The sequence below is a fragment of the Sciurus vulgaris genome (genome assembly GCF_902686455.1).
Source record: "Sciurus vulgaris genome assembly, chromosome: 3".
In the NCBI taxonomy this organism is placed as follows: domain Eukaryota; kingdom Metazoa; phylum Chordata; class Mammalia; order Rodentia; family Sciuridae; genus Sciurus; species Sciurus vulgaris.
In genome coordinates, this window is record NC_136463.1 from 127,142,933 (window position 1) to 127,158,220 (window position 15,288).

General features: G+C 36.8%; 1 protein-coding gene across 3 annotated transcripts in view; it reads left to right on the forward strand.

Annotated features, from left to right (window-relative positions):
* The window catches only part of MAP3K20 (mitogen-activated protein kinase kinase kinase 20), a 171,912-nt gene that overhangs the window by 91,353 nt on the left and 65,271 nt on the right, over positions 1 to 15,288 (forward strand). For all 3 annotated transcript variants that reach the window (XR_013762996.1, XM_079135021.1, XM_079135022.1), the window contains exons 6-9: positions 2,269 to 2,297; positions 2,394 to 2,531; positions 9,070 to 9,156; positions 14,665 to 14,739. Coding sequence is in view for 2 of the 3 variants with exons in the window: in XM_079135021.1 (XP_078991147.1) it covers positions 2,269 to 2,297; positions 2,394 to 2,531; positions 9,070 to 9,156; positions 14,665 to 14,739 (329 nt within the window). In the remaining variant the exon portion in view is untranslated. The remainder of the gene's footprint in view (positions 1 to 2,268; positions 2,298 to 2,393; positions 2,532 to 9,069; positions 9,157 to 14,664; positions 14,740 to 15,288) is intronic.

Below are 15,288 nucleotides of genomic sequence, written 5' to 3' on the forward strand. Positions count from 1 at the left end.
AGAAAATCAGGGATTGAATCAGGGTTAAATCTCTCATATGTGGAAGCTAGAGCAAAATAAGGGAAAGGAGAAGGAGGGGAGGATTGGCTACTGTAAAGACAGAATGAAGATCAGTTGAGTAGAAGATCATGAGGGAGGGAGAAGGGACAGGAAAAGAGGAGAAATACAGAATGAATTTTTAAAAATCATGCTATGAGCATGTATAAATACACCACAGGGAATTTCTCCTTTATGTCCTTAGTGTTTCTCGACTCACTCTGTTTCTTTCCTGTCCTTTTTTACAGCATTAGTACTGGCATCCTCATTTGTCTCTTGGGCCACAACCTCTTGCATGCCACAGCACCCACTTTACCTCTGGTTCTCTTCTTTAACACGGTCTGCCCTCTGCACATTTGCTCGTTTCCTTCCTTCACTTAAAATTCTCTGTTGGCTTTCCATTTCTCACAAGGGTTCTTCTTAACTTGACTCTACCTCCCAGATTTGCCATGCCTTTTCTTTTGCTCCTGAAGTTTTGCACAGGTTCTTTCTGCCCAGAAAAATACTTTCCTCCTCCAGCACTCCTCATTTCTGGTTAGTGCCTATATTATAGGTCTTTGTGTAAGCATCATTTCTTCCTGGAAATTTCATCTGACCTCTGAAGACTTAGATATCCCTGTAAGTTGGGTCTACAATACTCTTTCTCTCTCATGGATTTTTTTCCCACTTTATTATAGATATTTACTTGTCTCTCTGATTAGACCATAAACTCCACCAGAGCTGAGACAGTGCCAGTCTCATTCACCTTCCTGTTATAGAGCTTATTCATGACTGTTGCCAGAGTATATTCAGCAAATAGCTGTTAAATGAATGGATGTATGAATAAGTAAGTAAATGAACATTGTCTCTGCATTTAAGAAAATTATTTTTCAAATTACAAATGGTCAACAAATATATGAAAAAATGCTCAACACCCTTAGCAAACAGGGAGTTGTAAATCAAAACTACACTGAAATTTCATCTCAACTCACTCAGAATGGCAGTCATCAAGAATATAAATAACAATAATTGCTGGTGAGGATATGGGGGGAAAGTTATACTTATAAACTTGTTGGTGGGACTGCAAATTAGTACAACCACTTTGGAAAGCAGCATGGAGATTCCTCAGAAGAATAGAAATGGAACCACCATGTGACCCAACTATCCCACTCCTTAGTATTTATCCAAAAGATAAAAAAAAAAAAAAAAAAATCAGCATACTGTAGTGATACATGCATACCAGTGTTTATGGCAGCATAATCCATAGTAGCAAAGTTGTGGAACCAGCCTAGGTGCCCCTCAGTAGATGAATGAATTTAAAAAATGTGGTACATATACAATGGAGTTCTACCCAGCCATAAAGAAGAATGAAATTATGTCATTTACTGGTAAATGGATGGAACAGTAAAACATCATGCTAAGTGAATATGCCAGACTCAGAAAGTCAAAGGTCATGTTCTCTCTTATATGCAAAAGCTAGAGAGAAAAAAGTAATAAACAAAAGGGATCTTGCAAAAATAGAAGGGAGAATGATAGAGTAGAATCAGGACCAAGGGTGAGGGAGAAGGAAAGGCAAGGGGGAAGAGCTGGGGAATAAAGTTGACTAAGTTATGCCATGTGCATGTATGAATATATCACAGTGCATCCCAATTTTATATATAACTATAAGGCACCAATTAAAAATAAATAGACGGGAGATCAATAGGATAGAGAGGGATAGGGGAGGAGGCCAGTACTGGGGATTGAAATGGAAAAAATTACGTTCTGTGCATTTATGAGTATGTCAAAGTAAACCTCACTATCATGTTTAACTATAATGCCATATAAGAGGAAATTAAAATAAAGAGAAAATTATTCTTCACTTGGGAGAAAGAACTATATATACCATAAAGTAATGATGCTAATGATTTCCTCAGTATCATATTGGCTTTCAACCAGCAGAACCCAGGTTAAAATTTGGTTCTCCTAACTACTCTAATTTGGTGCCTTTTTTACTGGACAGTACTACATTTATATAAATCAAGTGTCTTAAAAGCCTTTTAAATCAGTACCTCATGGAATTAAACTTTTAATGTCAGCTCCCTTTTGCAAAATCGTTAATACAATAAATATTTTTATTTTACCTTTTGTAACATCAGATAAGTTTGACCATACTGAAGCTAGAAATAGGTTATGCTTTTTTCAGTAGAAGACAACTTAATAGGTAGATGACTGTCATACTTTATCTTTTTTTTTTTTTTTTTTTTTTTTTAGTTGTTATAGCTGCTGATGGAGTATTGAAGGTAGGACTCTTTCTTTTAATCACATTTTTTTTAACTTCAGATAATTCTCTTACTAGTCACTAAGTAGAAAGTTGATCCTGGTTCCTCTGTCCTCAGATCTGTGATTTTGGTGCCTCTCGGTTCCATAACCATACAACACACATGTCCTTGGTGGGAACTTTCCCGTGGATGGCTCCAGAAGTTATACAAAGTCTCCCTGTGTCTGAAACGTGTGACACTTATTCCTATGGTGTGGTGAGTTAATTTCTTGTTTCTTCTTTGCTAAAGGAAATGCAGAGAGCAAACAGCCTAGAGAAGAGAGACCCCGTAATTGAACCTGGTGTTGTTTGAGCAGTTTTGCTTTTTTTGGAGGAATGTCTGAAGCTGAGGCATGGGGAGAACACTTCCCAGTTGTTGAAATGTGTGCTTTTATCACTTTTATGCATCTGAATTATTTATCCTGTGTTGAGAAGAAATCAGCAGCACTTCCAAGAAACAGATGGAACCTGAGTTATATCAGTCGTTAGGCTCTCCTGTGGAGTGCTTATTTGCTAGGTGAAAGTACGACCAAAGACTATCTTTGGTATCCAGGGGAAATATGGATCATTTGGAATAGGACTTCCATATGATGGATTTCTCAAACAGTATAAAATCACCAATAGATCTGCCAAGTGAATTAATTAATAGAAAACTTTTGAGTGTCAACTATTAACCTGATTAGTGAGTTTTTAAAAGTACAGAAGAAAATGTACTTGGCAATTAGCAGATGTGTGCTGCAAGTGTTACAGAATAGTAGTGACATTTGGAACAAGAATCTAAGGCATTACAGGAGAATGAGAATAGAGCAACAAAGAATGGAAGTGAGGGTAGGGTGCTCAGGGGTTAGAGACCACGGGAGGCAGCTGGTCAGGTAACAGGAGCTTCCGCAGGGGTGCAGAGAGGGATCTTCTGGAGGAAGAAGCCCAAGGTGGGAGCACTTCTTGCTGGAGATGAGAATTCACTAATTGCCTTTCGTTGAGAATAAGTGCTATATTCCTTATAAGAAATCCCAAACAGTATTTGGAACTCCCCGTCTTTGCATCTCTTCTCCCTGTATTCATGCTATGTATGCTACCTCTCTGTACCATTACTTCTTAAAAGGACATTTTCATTATAATAGGAAAAGAAGACCAGTTTGGGCCCAAATCAGCATGCTTTTCTTCCTGAACTTGTGTATACTCTCACTGAAGGTACTACTAACAGCATAAGAGGAGGTCAACATGGGCAAACGTGTTCCTTTTCTTTAATCAGTCTCTGGGTATTTACTGCTGGCTTCATTACACTTTGGTCTTTTTCAGTTGGCTAGATCTTTCTAAGTCATAACACAGCCTATGTACCAAATTACTTTAATAGAGATGAATTTTGTTGGCTATTGAAAAAATCATTTCTAGAATGAAATGTGTGTTTTTGGCTGAAGGCTAGAATTTTAAAGGTTAAAAGACAACAGTAACATCAAACTAAATCTCCAATTCCTCTTAGTGTTTCTAAGAATGAAAACTGTACACTATTATAGATAGTGATGAAATAATCCTCACTGAAAAAAGGGAAAAAAATAAAATAAAAGGAAAGTTCCAGAGGAGACTGGATTCTAAAATAGGTCTGTGTCAAAGGTTACTATACCTTAATCATCATACTTTCCTCTTCTGAGGATTCTGAAAATGGGAATCTGTTCTCTTATAAGGTTATGTTCCTTCATTTTTAAGCAAAATTTATTTTTTGAGTTAGGCACTATGCTGGACACCAACTTAGGGTAATTTAAATTGTATGTAGGCTACTCACTGGTACCAAAACAGAAGGTAACAAAACTTTTTTACAAAGGACCATGTAGTACATATTTTTGGCTTTGAGGGCCACTCATAGTCCTCTTTGTTTTTTTACAAACCCTTTAAACATGACAATCCTGCTCATTCATGTTCTTTAGCAGACCATATTTTGCAGGCTCCTCTGTGGAACAAGTAGACTTGGAAAGATAATCAACGTGACTCATCTGCAGCCTATTCCAGCTGACTGTTCAATAGCGATTCAACAGGAGGCCGGTTCTCACTCCTTTCATGTGCATGTGCCTATAAAAATATATAAACATATTTAGATGATCATGGTTTTTAAATTATTTTGCATAGTTACATGAATTAGAAGATTTGAGGTTCATTTTTCTCACTCTACAAGCCCATGTGCAGTGCTTTTACTTTGAAAATTCTCTTCAAGTCTTAGAATTTCCCTGTTAGAAATTTTTGACATAAAGATATAACTATAAGTTATTCTCATATTATTAGTTATTCATAATATTATTTTACTTATGAAAACAAAGCCCATGCTACCTTTTCTCAAAAACCTTTCAGTTGCCAGGCCTCTGATGTGAATGCACCCATCACCCACCTGCTTTCCATTAGCTGAAGTATAGCCTTTTTTACAGGAACGAAGTTTAAATGCCTTTTTGCACATAAACCATAAAAATTGTCAAGAGGTGACTTTGGTTTACAGAGCTTGGGATCTTTCCTGTGTCTTTACAGTCCCTGTCATACCTTGACCACTTCTCTTAAGCACAGTCTTAGTCTACCTTTCTGCAGCTGCAGGTGTTCAGTTTGTTTCATTAAAATCTTTCACTCAGGTGACTGGGCTCCACTTTCCAGAAGGGCCTGTGTGGATCTCTTTGTGGATTAGGCCTTCTATGTACTTGTTTACTGGCCCTATCTTTGCTTGGTTTGATTTGGTTTTGAGGGAGGAATTTAACAAATGCTTATCAAGCCATTCTGTCAAGTAGTTTAACTTACTCCAACCAGTGGTACACTCCGTGGGTTGCTCGACTTTTGCATGCCAGATGTCACTCCACAGAACCTCTTGGTCCCTACCATGTGACAGTATCCACATTCATACTGGAGCCTTCCTTAACTAGGGGGAACAGAAATGCCTCCTTAAGGACTGTTTTAAAACAGCTTCTGTTATTTGTCTCTCTTGAAGTTAGAGAGGTTTGTGCAGGATACTGGTTTGCCTCATTGCAGAGAACTCCCATCAACAGAATTCCATTCAGGAAAATGTACAAATACTAATTTAACTATAAATAAGAATTCAGGATTGTATTTAATTCTGACCCCTTCTCATTCTGTTTGTTCTGAATAAACATCATTAGTGAAAGAAGAAATATAGACATGCTTTCCCAGAACCCTTTGGCTTAAACAATTGCACAATATTTTTTTTCATGAAGGAAGCATTATGGGTTCAAAGTAGAAATTACATCAAAGAGCAAGAAAGGACAGTTGTTAAGGTTGGGGCCATGTTAGTTTTGGACTTGCGTGGTTCACAAACTTTGAAAATAGTACCTATCTAGGAAAACAATGTGATTTAGAAATTTTTGATGTCCTTTTAAAAAGAAGTACATAGCTAGGACTCATTTGTCAGTAGGAGCATCTGTTTGCATAACACATCCCATAGTTCATTAACAGCTTCTTCTGTTGATTGAAACCTCCCCCTTCTGCACAGCAGTCACATGCAGATGCACAGAAAAGAGTTGTCCTTTATTGAAACCTCAAAAATGCAATGTAGTTTTACTTTTGGTTTTTAATTTTTTTCTATCAGAATTTAGCCTCTATTAACTCTCAAAAATACTAGCCCTCCCCAGATTCATAAACTTGTGTTGTTTCTTAACGCCTGGCAAAACTAACTAGCTTTGTATGGCCTTAAAACAAATGTGCCCCCAATGCCAGAAAGGGATCTTGTGATCTTTGTTTCTAAGCTGATAAACATAGTGAGGCAGGCAGTTGTTTCTCTCTCCATTGATGAAAGGAGATGTTTCTACCCTCTTATGATAACTTCTCTTGAAGGACTAAACCGGAAAGTACGTTTGATGTGTAATCCACAAGAAAAGAAAAAGCTTCAGAAAAGCATTGAAAGAATAAGCCTTCTGAGAACACAAGGTCTCACCACCCTATAAAAACAAAGCCATCCTAATGACAATGCAGAAAGGATTAGCTTCCATGTGGCTTCTCAGCCAAAACCAGCTTTGAAAACAGTAGCTCAAGAGACAGCCCCTCTGCCATGCTTGTCTGTGAGCCCTGTTCCAGAACCAGCTAGGCTCAGGTAATGGCTTTTTATTGTTTGTAAGAGAAAAGGCAGGAGAAGTCCACAGCCTCATCCAAGTTTCTGTTCCTAAACTGAAAATAGAAAATTTCCTGTGAGCATAGTTGAAGTATAAGGATGTCCCAATATACAATGAGTTGGAAAATATTTTTAAGGTGAAAGATCACGATAATATTTGGCCTGCATCCTCCTGACTGGTATTTTAAGGCATCATTTAATATATTTTTAAACCTCCAAGTGACTTCCTCAGCATAGTTAGTTTTTTGTGCCAAATGCCATTTTGTTGAGTGTAGGAAAAGCCATCCTGTCTCATACCACCTACTTTTTTGGTACATTCCCAAATATGAAGAATTAATAAAAGGAAATCATGAGATGTGCTGATACTGGAATCAAACTGAAGACCCTGTTTGGGCTTCAGAACGTGGTGGTTCACAGCGGTTCACTCTGCCATCTCCAGTTTTACACCCATAAAGTGCCAACATCAGCTATGGTTGCTTGTCTATGACACCAAGAGAGGGTGAAATGACTGTCCTATTTTTTCAGAGTTAGAGCTCTTATAGAAGTATAACTTGGATCTTACTAGATTTAGGACATTTCCAGCAGCGTATTTTGAAATAAGAAATGAAGAATATATAGCACTGTGATAGTTTTCTCACTCTTGGTGTTGCATTTTACCTTGCAAAATCCAGTTTGTGTGTGTGTGTGTGTGTGTCTGTGTGTGTGTGTGTGCTCATATGTATGCACGCATGTGTGAGTATGTAAGGTGTGTGCAGGACGAACTAAGAAAGGAGGGGGTGCAAGACTGCTCATCTGAACATTTTGGGATCTGGAGCAATGGATTTATTTGAGGCTGACTCCCTGTTCCCATTCTCCTTAGGAATAACAAATTCATTAACTTACTTGCTCCTCATATCCTTCCCCCTCCCATCCCCAACACCAGTGGAGTGGTAATTGTGGTGAATTGAGGGGCTTCATTTCCTGCCAGCTCTCTCGCTGCCACCCCCCCACCATCCCCGGTGCAGGCGGACTGTCAGGGTGATTGCATACCTGTGCTGGCTCCCACCCTTCCTTCCTTACAGCCACCACTAGAATTGTCCCCTTCTGGGATAACCCTTACCTTTTCCTAATCACTTGTGTGACTCAAATAGAATTATTCAGTAGCTCTTCTAAAGAAGTACCTTACACACTTGATTAAAAGCCCAAAGAGGCTTCACTGGATTTTTTTCTCCTGCTTGAGCAGCATCTGCCAATTTCCCTGATTTTCCTGCTAATTATCTTCATATTAGCCAGCATTCGTTTAACATGTTGTGGCTCGAATGAGCCTAAGCACCGGCTGAGGAAATAGTGAATGTACAGCTAAAGGTTTGTAGGTTTGTCCTAATAGAGCACTCGTCATTTATATTCTCATTTTAAATGGGCTTTTGTGTTTTGAATGAAGGAAATCTAAACCTAAACTACTGAATACTCTCCTCACTCACTGCTGCCATGGCTGCATACCTACAGTGTGGCACGTTGCACCCTGTTGAGCACTGCAGATTCCGCTTCCCTAGAATTACCTGGGATTAGAGTTTGACCTTTGGACAGCAAGTTCATATTCTGGCTCAGCCACTTAATAGCTGAGTATCTTTGGGCAAGTTTGCTTAACTTTCTAAATCCTAGTTTCCTCACCTAGAAAATGAGAATAATATCCAACTTATGAGATTGACAATGAACTTTGAACATAGTAAGCACTCAGTAAATGACAGTGGTTGTTATTATTATGCTTATTATTGATAAAATTTGAGTTGATTTTGTACTTTATAAAGTATTGGTAGACTCAAATTTTGGATGTACATTTGTTTAAACAGAGAAAATAACTGTGTTTCCAAATCTTCATTTTTCACTGTTTAGAGAAACCAAATTCAACAACTTTTCTAGCACCAGTTTTCTTACTTTGGGCATTGCAGGTCAGATTTATTCACTGTACTGATCTCGAGGATTGTGTAAGATGAATACACATATAAATGCACATATACACATTCAGCTTATATGTGTCTACAATGTTATTACATTTTAGAATATGATATTATAAATTATAGGTATCTGAGAATGGATCCTTTAGACTGCCTCATTTTGAGAGAAAATTGTCCAAAACACAAAATCTAAATGTTATAATTTTGCATATATTTCCCATTGTGGTGTAGATAGGTTTGCCCATGATTTAGATTGTGGGCTCAGGTTTTTTTTTTTTTTTTTTTTTATGAGACCATTATTGAACTTTTGAAAAACATAGTTGAATTTCCGTTTATTATCTTATACAGAAATGCATCAGAAATTGAAAGTAGGAAAAGTTTTAACTTTTTGTAACAAACATAAAATCTAATCTGTGGGAATATGTGAAAATTCTAGTAACTCGTGAGATTAACTCAAATCACTCAGGCCCATTAATTTCATAAAATTTTAAGTGTGGCTCTATATAGTCTAACTTCTCAACTAAGTTTCTTTATTAAAAAAAAAAGAACATTGAAAGTATATAATATGTGAAAGAAGTCCTATGCATCAATATATATTTTGTCCAAGTTTCTACAGATGGGGTTGGTTGTGTCTGGTAATTGGATACAATTAAATATTAGATAAAGTTTCAGTAATATACCAAAAATATAAAGTACAAGAATAAAATTCCATTTTCTTTTTGTTCCAGGTTCTCTGGGAGATGCTAACAAGGGAGGTCCCCTTTAAAGGTTTGGAAGGATTACAAGTAGCTTGGCTTGTAGTGGAAAAAAACGAGGTAAGACTACGTTTCTCCATTCAGGTACATAGATCAGAAAACAGTATTGGGGTTTTGCAAAAGACTTTTTCATCTTCTTCAAATTGAAAGTAAGTTCACGCTTATGGAAAGATTAGCAGTAGGAGCTAACACAAAGGGTCAAAGTGATGTTATTCCTCATGAATGGACCCTTTACATCTAATTGTTGCAGCTTCACGTCGTGATGCTGTAGATCAAAAATTGTACAAGTACTGTACTAGTTTCTCAGTCTCAATTGTAAAACCTAGGGGTTTGTTCTTAGTGATGAAAGAAGCCATTGCGTCCAAGGTAGGGGAACAGTTTAACTCCATCTCCTGCGTTTAGGACATCTTTTTTACTGGCCGGGAGTTGATATATCTGTAAGAGACCTTCAGCTACTTCAACTTACCTCTCCCAGCAGGAGTCACTATAGTACAAGAAACTGTCGCTTAGATGAGAATTTCAAAAATAAAAGAAGAAAAAATAGTTTCAAAAAAGGGAAAAATTACAGTTTTGCCACCTACGTTGAACACTACATTGAAGATGAGCTCCTCACTGGAATTGGCGAGGCAGTGGCATAACTGTTCGCTTCTTCATGCAGAGCCTTTCCATTTCAAAAGAACTTCAGTGGCGTAAACACCGTTTGTGCTGTGTCCCCAGCCTCGCTTTTCTTCTTCCCACAAATTGAGGCTTTCAGTTAGTTGGACCTATGAGCCTACATCAGAGAACATGGCACATTCATATCAAAGAGAGCAACTACATTTTGAAAGGTTTAAAATTGTGCCTGAAACGCAGAGCCATGGAAATTCTCAGCATAAGGATGAAGCATCCAATATCAAGGTATTATAAGAACTTAGATCATGTAATGGAAGCATGCAGTTGTCTTTGCAAGGTGAAACAACTTTATTTCACAAGACTTCTTCATTTCCCAATCTTATCTTTGCCCTCCACAATGGTAAGAGTGCAGCCTTAAGATAAAATAATTTTCCAAACAGTAAATACATAAAAAGATCCCCTTTTTAATGCTTTAAAAGAATTAGAGTGATCTGCTTCCCATGTGAGTGCAGGAAAAAGCTGGATTAATCAAAAACTGCTATTGACTAGGAGAAACCAAGTTTCCTTCTTTTAGGTCACATAATCCAGTGTTATCTTATTAATTTGTCCTCCTGATTCATTGGGGATGGATGAAATGATGATGATAGCTGAACTTGAGGGAAGAGAGCTGCCTGTTTAAGAAATGAAAGGAGTTGTGTGCAAGAGTGTGCCTTGCTTATGGTTTCACAGGAGCTGCTCAGTTTTAATTAAATGTGATAGCAATTCCCAGTGTGCAGTTAAGACAGAGCTCACACACAGGAGAACTGATGTTTTTAGGATATGAGAGTCCACTTATTTCTGTTCTGTTTCTTTTGCCAATGAGATGATTAGATGTTTGGTTCAGGGCTTACAAATGAAAAGTGAAGAGCATTATTGACCTTCTGTTGACTCTAGAGCAGAGCACCCGTGTGATCTCCCCCACTGCCCTGCACTGAGATAAGCCAGGAGAAAGGGTATTTGAAGCTAACTAGACAATCCAGATACGCTTAAGACAGAATAATTAATATTTTAAAATATAAAATTTAATTCAAGAATGGCAGAATAGGGGTAAATCTAATCTAAAGCATTTTTAAAACATTGAATATCAAAAGCTGAAGAGAAGGGTTGGCAATCACTCATGCAAGACCTTCAGAGCATCTTTAGCATTGTACTTCAGGACGCAGCCTCCCCTCCATCCAAGGAGCACACCATTTAGCGGAGGTCTGTCCTGACGATCAGCTCGTGATGCGTGGAGACCTCCATACTGCATGTATTAAATATAGCAGCAAGTGGAAAGAAACCACATGTGATATGAGTTCTCTCAACTTTCTAATGAATTCAAGTAAAATTTGGTATTATAGAAATTCTTATCTGCTGTTCTCATTCTGCACAGTACTTATTTGTCAAAAATATGGAAATTAAGTTTAAATGCAATTTCCTTTGTCATTCAAGAAGGTATCTGCTTCCCACCTCATAAATGGAGGCACCTGTGTGCAAAACAGATTCTCTTGACATAGCATCAAGGTCATTCCCAAGGGTTGATTTCATTTGATAACAAAATCAAGACTTAAAGAAATATAACTTACAAAGTCTTTTCTGTTTCTAATGATTTTATTTTACTGCTGAGTACCATTGGTTATTGGGTTGAAAAAAGTAACTGTATTTTTAACAGACCTCATTTAAATAAAGAACGATGTGTTTAAACCATCAAGGAGAAATTTTAAATGTGATCTAGTCACCTATAATGTCTATATTCAATTATTAGAGTTGCTTTTCTTCTTAACTTTTATTTTGAAATAATTATAGACTTACGGGGATTGTAAAAATATTGCAAAGAATCATCCCCATCACCTGGATCCTCCCACTGCTGGTATGTTGCACAGCCATAGGACAGAATCAGAATCAGGGAACTGAGACTGGCACATTTCTCTTACTTAGAGGCAAGACCTGATTCGGTCTCACCATTTAGGACTGCTTTTTGTACCTATTGGAAATCGGTACTTTCTAAAAATATATCTGGTGATTTCTGCTTCTAAACTTCTAAATGAAGGACTTTAAACCATCTTTTTTTTCCTGATATTAAATTTTACTAAGGCTAGATGCATAAAGCCCTGCTGAACTTACAAAGTGAACAATGAACTCTTACAGAAGGCCTGGCTTTTTTTTTTTTTTTTTTTTGGTGGTGCTGAGGATTGAACCTAGGGCCTATGTGCTTGCCAGGCAAACACTCTACAACTGAGCTATAGCCCCTGCCAAAAAGCCTGACTTTAAGACAGCATTACAAAGGAGCTTTTAAATTTACAGATGAGTATATTTGCTATAGTCATTTCCATGAAACTTCATCAGTGGGCATTCAGAATGTACTGGGCAGCATAATTACTACACTTATAAATATTTAGATTCTTATGTAAAATGTGTTTTGTTCTAAGTAGAAAAACAATTTGATTAATGTAGAAAACTTCATGAAATAATTCACTACTCTTGACCATACTTTGGAAAGATAAAAACCTGACCTAAAAAATAATTTTTACATCTTATGCAGAATATGGTGCAAAAATAATTTTTACATCTTATGCAGAATATGGTGCAAAACAGGATATGATCTTTTAAAAATGCAATGACTAATTGAGCGATTGGGAAGTATTTTAATTTTAAATTTGAATCTTTATTTTAAAATATTTTTACAATTTTTACAAACCTGGTGCTAATATCTAGTTAATCCAGAATGTGTTAATGCGTTAGGAATGCCCATAGTTATGTAATCAGGACCTGAATGCTTTGGATTCTATTTTAAAGTACTTTTTAATGCACCAAAATAATCCCTTACATAAAGTGTCTTGAGTCTAGATTTAACTGATATTTGACCATGTCAGATTATTTTAAATGATTGTGGGTTTTTGTGTGCTGTGTTAGATGATGTGTCAAAAAAGTTTTTCAATATGGATATATGACAGAAATGATCATCCGTATTCAACCAGTTCACATTTCAGTTCATGGAAAAATATTGAGGCAAGGATATATTGAAAAGTGTTAATTGACCTTTTCTAAAAACTCATTATTTTTAGATACATATGGAGTACGTTCGGTTGCATAAGTGCGATTATAGTCTATTTTTAGTAGTTTACCTCTCTCAACCATCTTATGTTAAAAAAAAAACACTTGATTTTCCTTTTGATGCAAGTCAACATTATAGTAAAATAATAATACAGTTTAATACTACTTGCTCTAATCTGTGAGAGCATTAAGACATTTAAAAGTACTTAGCTTAGCCTTTAATTTGGAGGTTTGTTTTTTCATTGCATTTTGTTTTGAGATTATCCATAATTCTAAATGTAGATTTGTCAGCTTTCTTGCCAAGACAGCTATTTTTCTAGTTTTACACATAACTTCCCCCAAATCCAACAGAGTTCAATTTTAAGTTTTCTCTTCATAAATTTCTTTGGCAGACATGGCTGGGGAATAAATCTTAGGACTTTCTAGGACAACAGTTCTCAACTCCATCACACCCAGCGCTCTCTTTATAACAACTCTACTAACATCCCACACGCCTCTGAAAGGAAATTCAGAGGAACACAGCATCTACACACATAATATTTTAAGTCAATATAGAGTTGTAATATAAAGGAGAAATAACTGAAATACATATTGCAGTGTACAAATGCACAGGCATGACCATACTAGAGGAACTAACTAATGGGACAATTTTAGGTGCTTGCACCTGTGGGTAACTAGAATTCAACAGCTACAAATGCAGTCCCAAAGAGTCAGATTATATTAATGACTCCAAGTACCAAGAGCAGCACTGCTCTTGGTGAGAGTCTTCAAAAATCTTGATAAAGTTACGAATTATGCAAAAATCAATCTGCCTTTGATTTATTTTATTTGGTAGATATGTTCTTGGAAAGTTTGGGGTGTCTTGAAACTGCTCCAAAAATATCTTGTTTATTTTTAATCATTTAGGCTCTAGGCCCAGAAAATTAGAAACCTTGTCGTTTACTTGTTTGTTTGCATGAATGCACATGGGCATTTGAAATTTGATGGGTTGCAAGAGAGTCCTCAGTCATGTTGGACTTGATAGCATATTGGAGGATGTCTAGCACTCATTTATTTTTGTGGTGCTGGGGATCCATCCTAGGGCCTTGCATATGCTACAAAGGTGCTCTACCACTGAACTGCGGCCCCAGCCTCTGCAGTCTGTAAAACAAAACAAAACAAAACAAAAAAAAAAAAAAAAAAAAAAAAAAACCTACCTCCTCAGGATGAGGGTATGGCATGTTCTATGAGAACACTACTGAAGAATGAGAGAATAGAATTGATGTTCACATAATAATTTGTGTTGTATCAGGTCCTTACAGTGGATGGAGTGGGACCAAAGCAAAGCTATGAGTCATACATTCAGCATGTTTTACTTTCCAATGAGAAAATGCAGAGTTCTTAAAAATTATCTTTGTGATTTTCTGTGCCAACAATGTTTTCAGAGTTGTGCACCTCTTGCCAAAAACTAAACTGGTTTCCTAGTTACCTGGCCCGTTTGCATATGTCATAAGTTGCTAATAAAAATATGGACTAAATCTGTGGTTTTAGATTTAGTGCCGAAGTTCCAACTTGCCCATCTCCTACTGTAGTTTCTTTTAAACTTGATCCTGTTTTATTGCATTTGTGCTGCTGAACGTGACTTCTCCATCCAATACGATTCTTCTTTGAAGGAAAAGTGGGAGTCTTTAGAGATCAGATGATACAAATCTGAATGTAAATTCTCCCCTGTAGTATAGAGGAGTATATTAATCCATGGAGCCTTCAAATTTTATATCTTGTTTATGCTCTCAAATTAGCTCTTTTAGGACCCCTCTTCATATAGTCTTTTCTTACCTTAATGAGTAAATCCTATGTTTTATTTTTTGTTTGTTTGTTTGTTTGTTTTACTTATCTCTATTGTAGAGACTAACCATTCCAAGCAGTTGCCCCAGAAGTTTTGCTGATCTGTTACACCAGTGTTGGGAAGCCGACGCCAAGGTATATTTTTTGGTTGTTCAGTATTCTGAATTTTCACTTGTTTGTTTGGTTTTGAGTTTTTTAAAACTTGGGTAATAAAAGCCATTAAAAAGCAAAGTTGGATTGGTGTTTCTGTAAGCCCCAGGCTGACTGCTAAGGCCTTGTGTTGGCATCTGCTTATCTTGATCTCTAGAGACTCATTATTGACTCTTTTTTTTTTTTATTGTATTCTTTGGCATTCTTGACTCCATAAAAATAATTTTGTTCTTTCATTTTTAACCTTCAATAACCACTGCACCTTTATGTTATAAAAATGGCTAATATACCACAGTATGCCAAGGCACTGTTCCAAGCACTTTATGTATATTAACTTGCTTATTTCTCAGAATGTGTCTTTGAAATGGGTATTGTCATTACCCTCATCTTACACGTGAAGAACCAAGGCAAACAGAGTTTAAATAACGAGTCAAGGCCACACTGCTAGTATATGATGGGGCTGGTCATGAACCCGGGCAGTTTGGCATGAGGCCCTGCTGTGTTGCCTGCCTAACCAGAGAGCAGGCACAAATA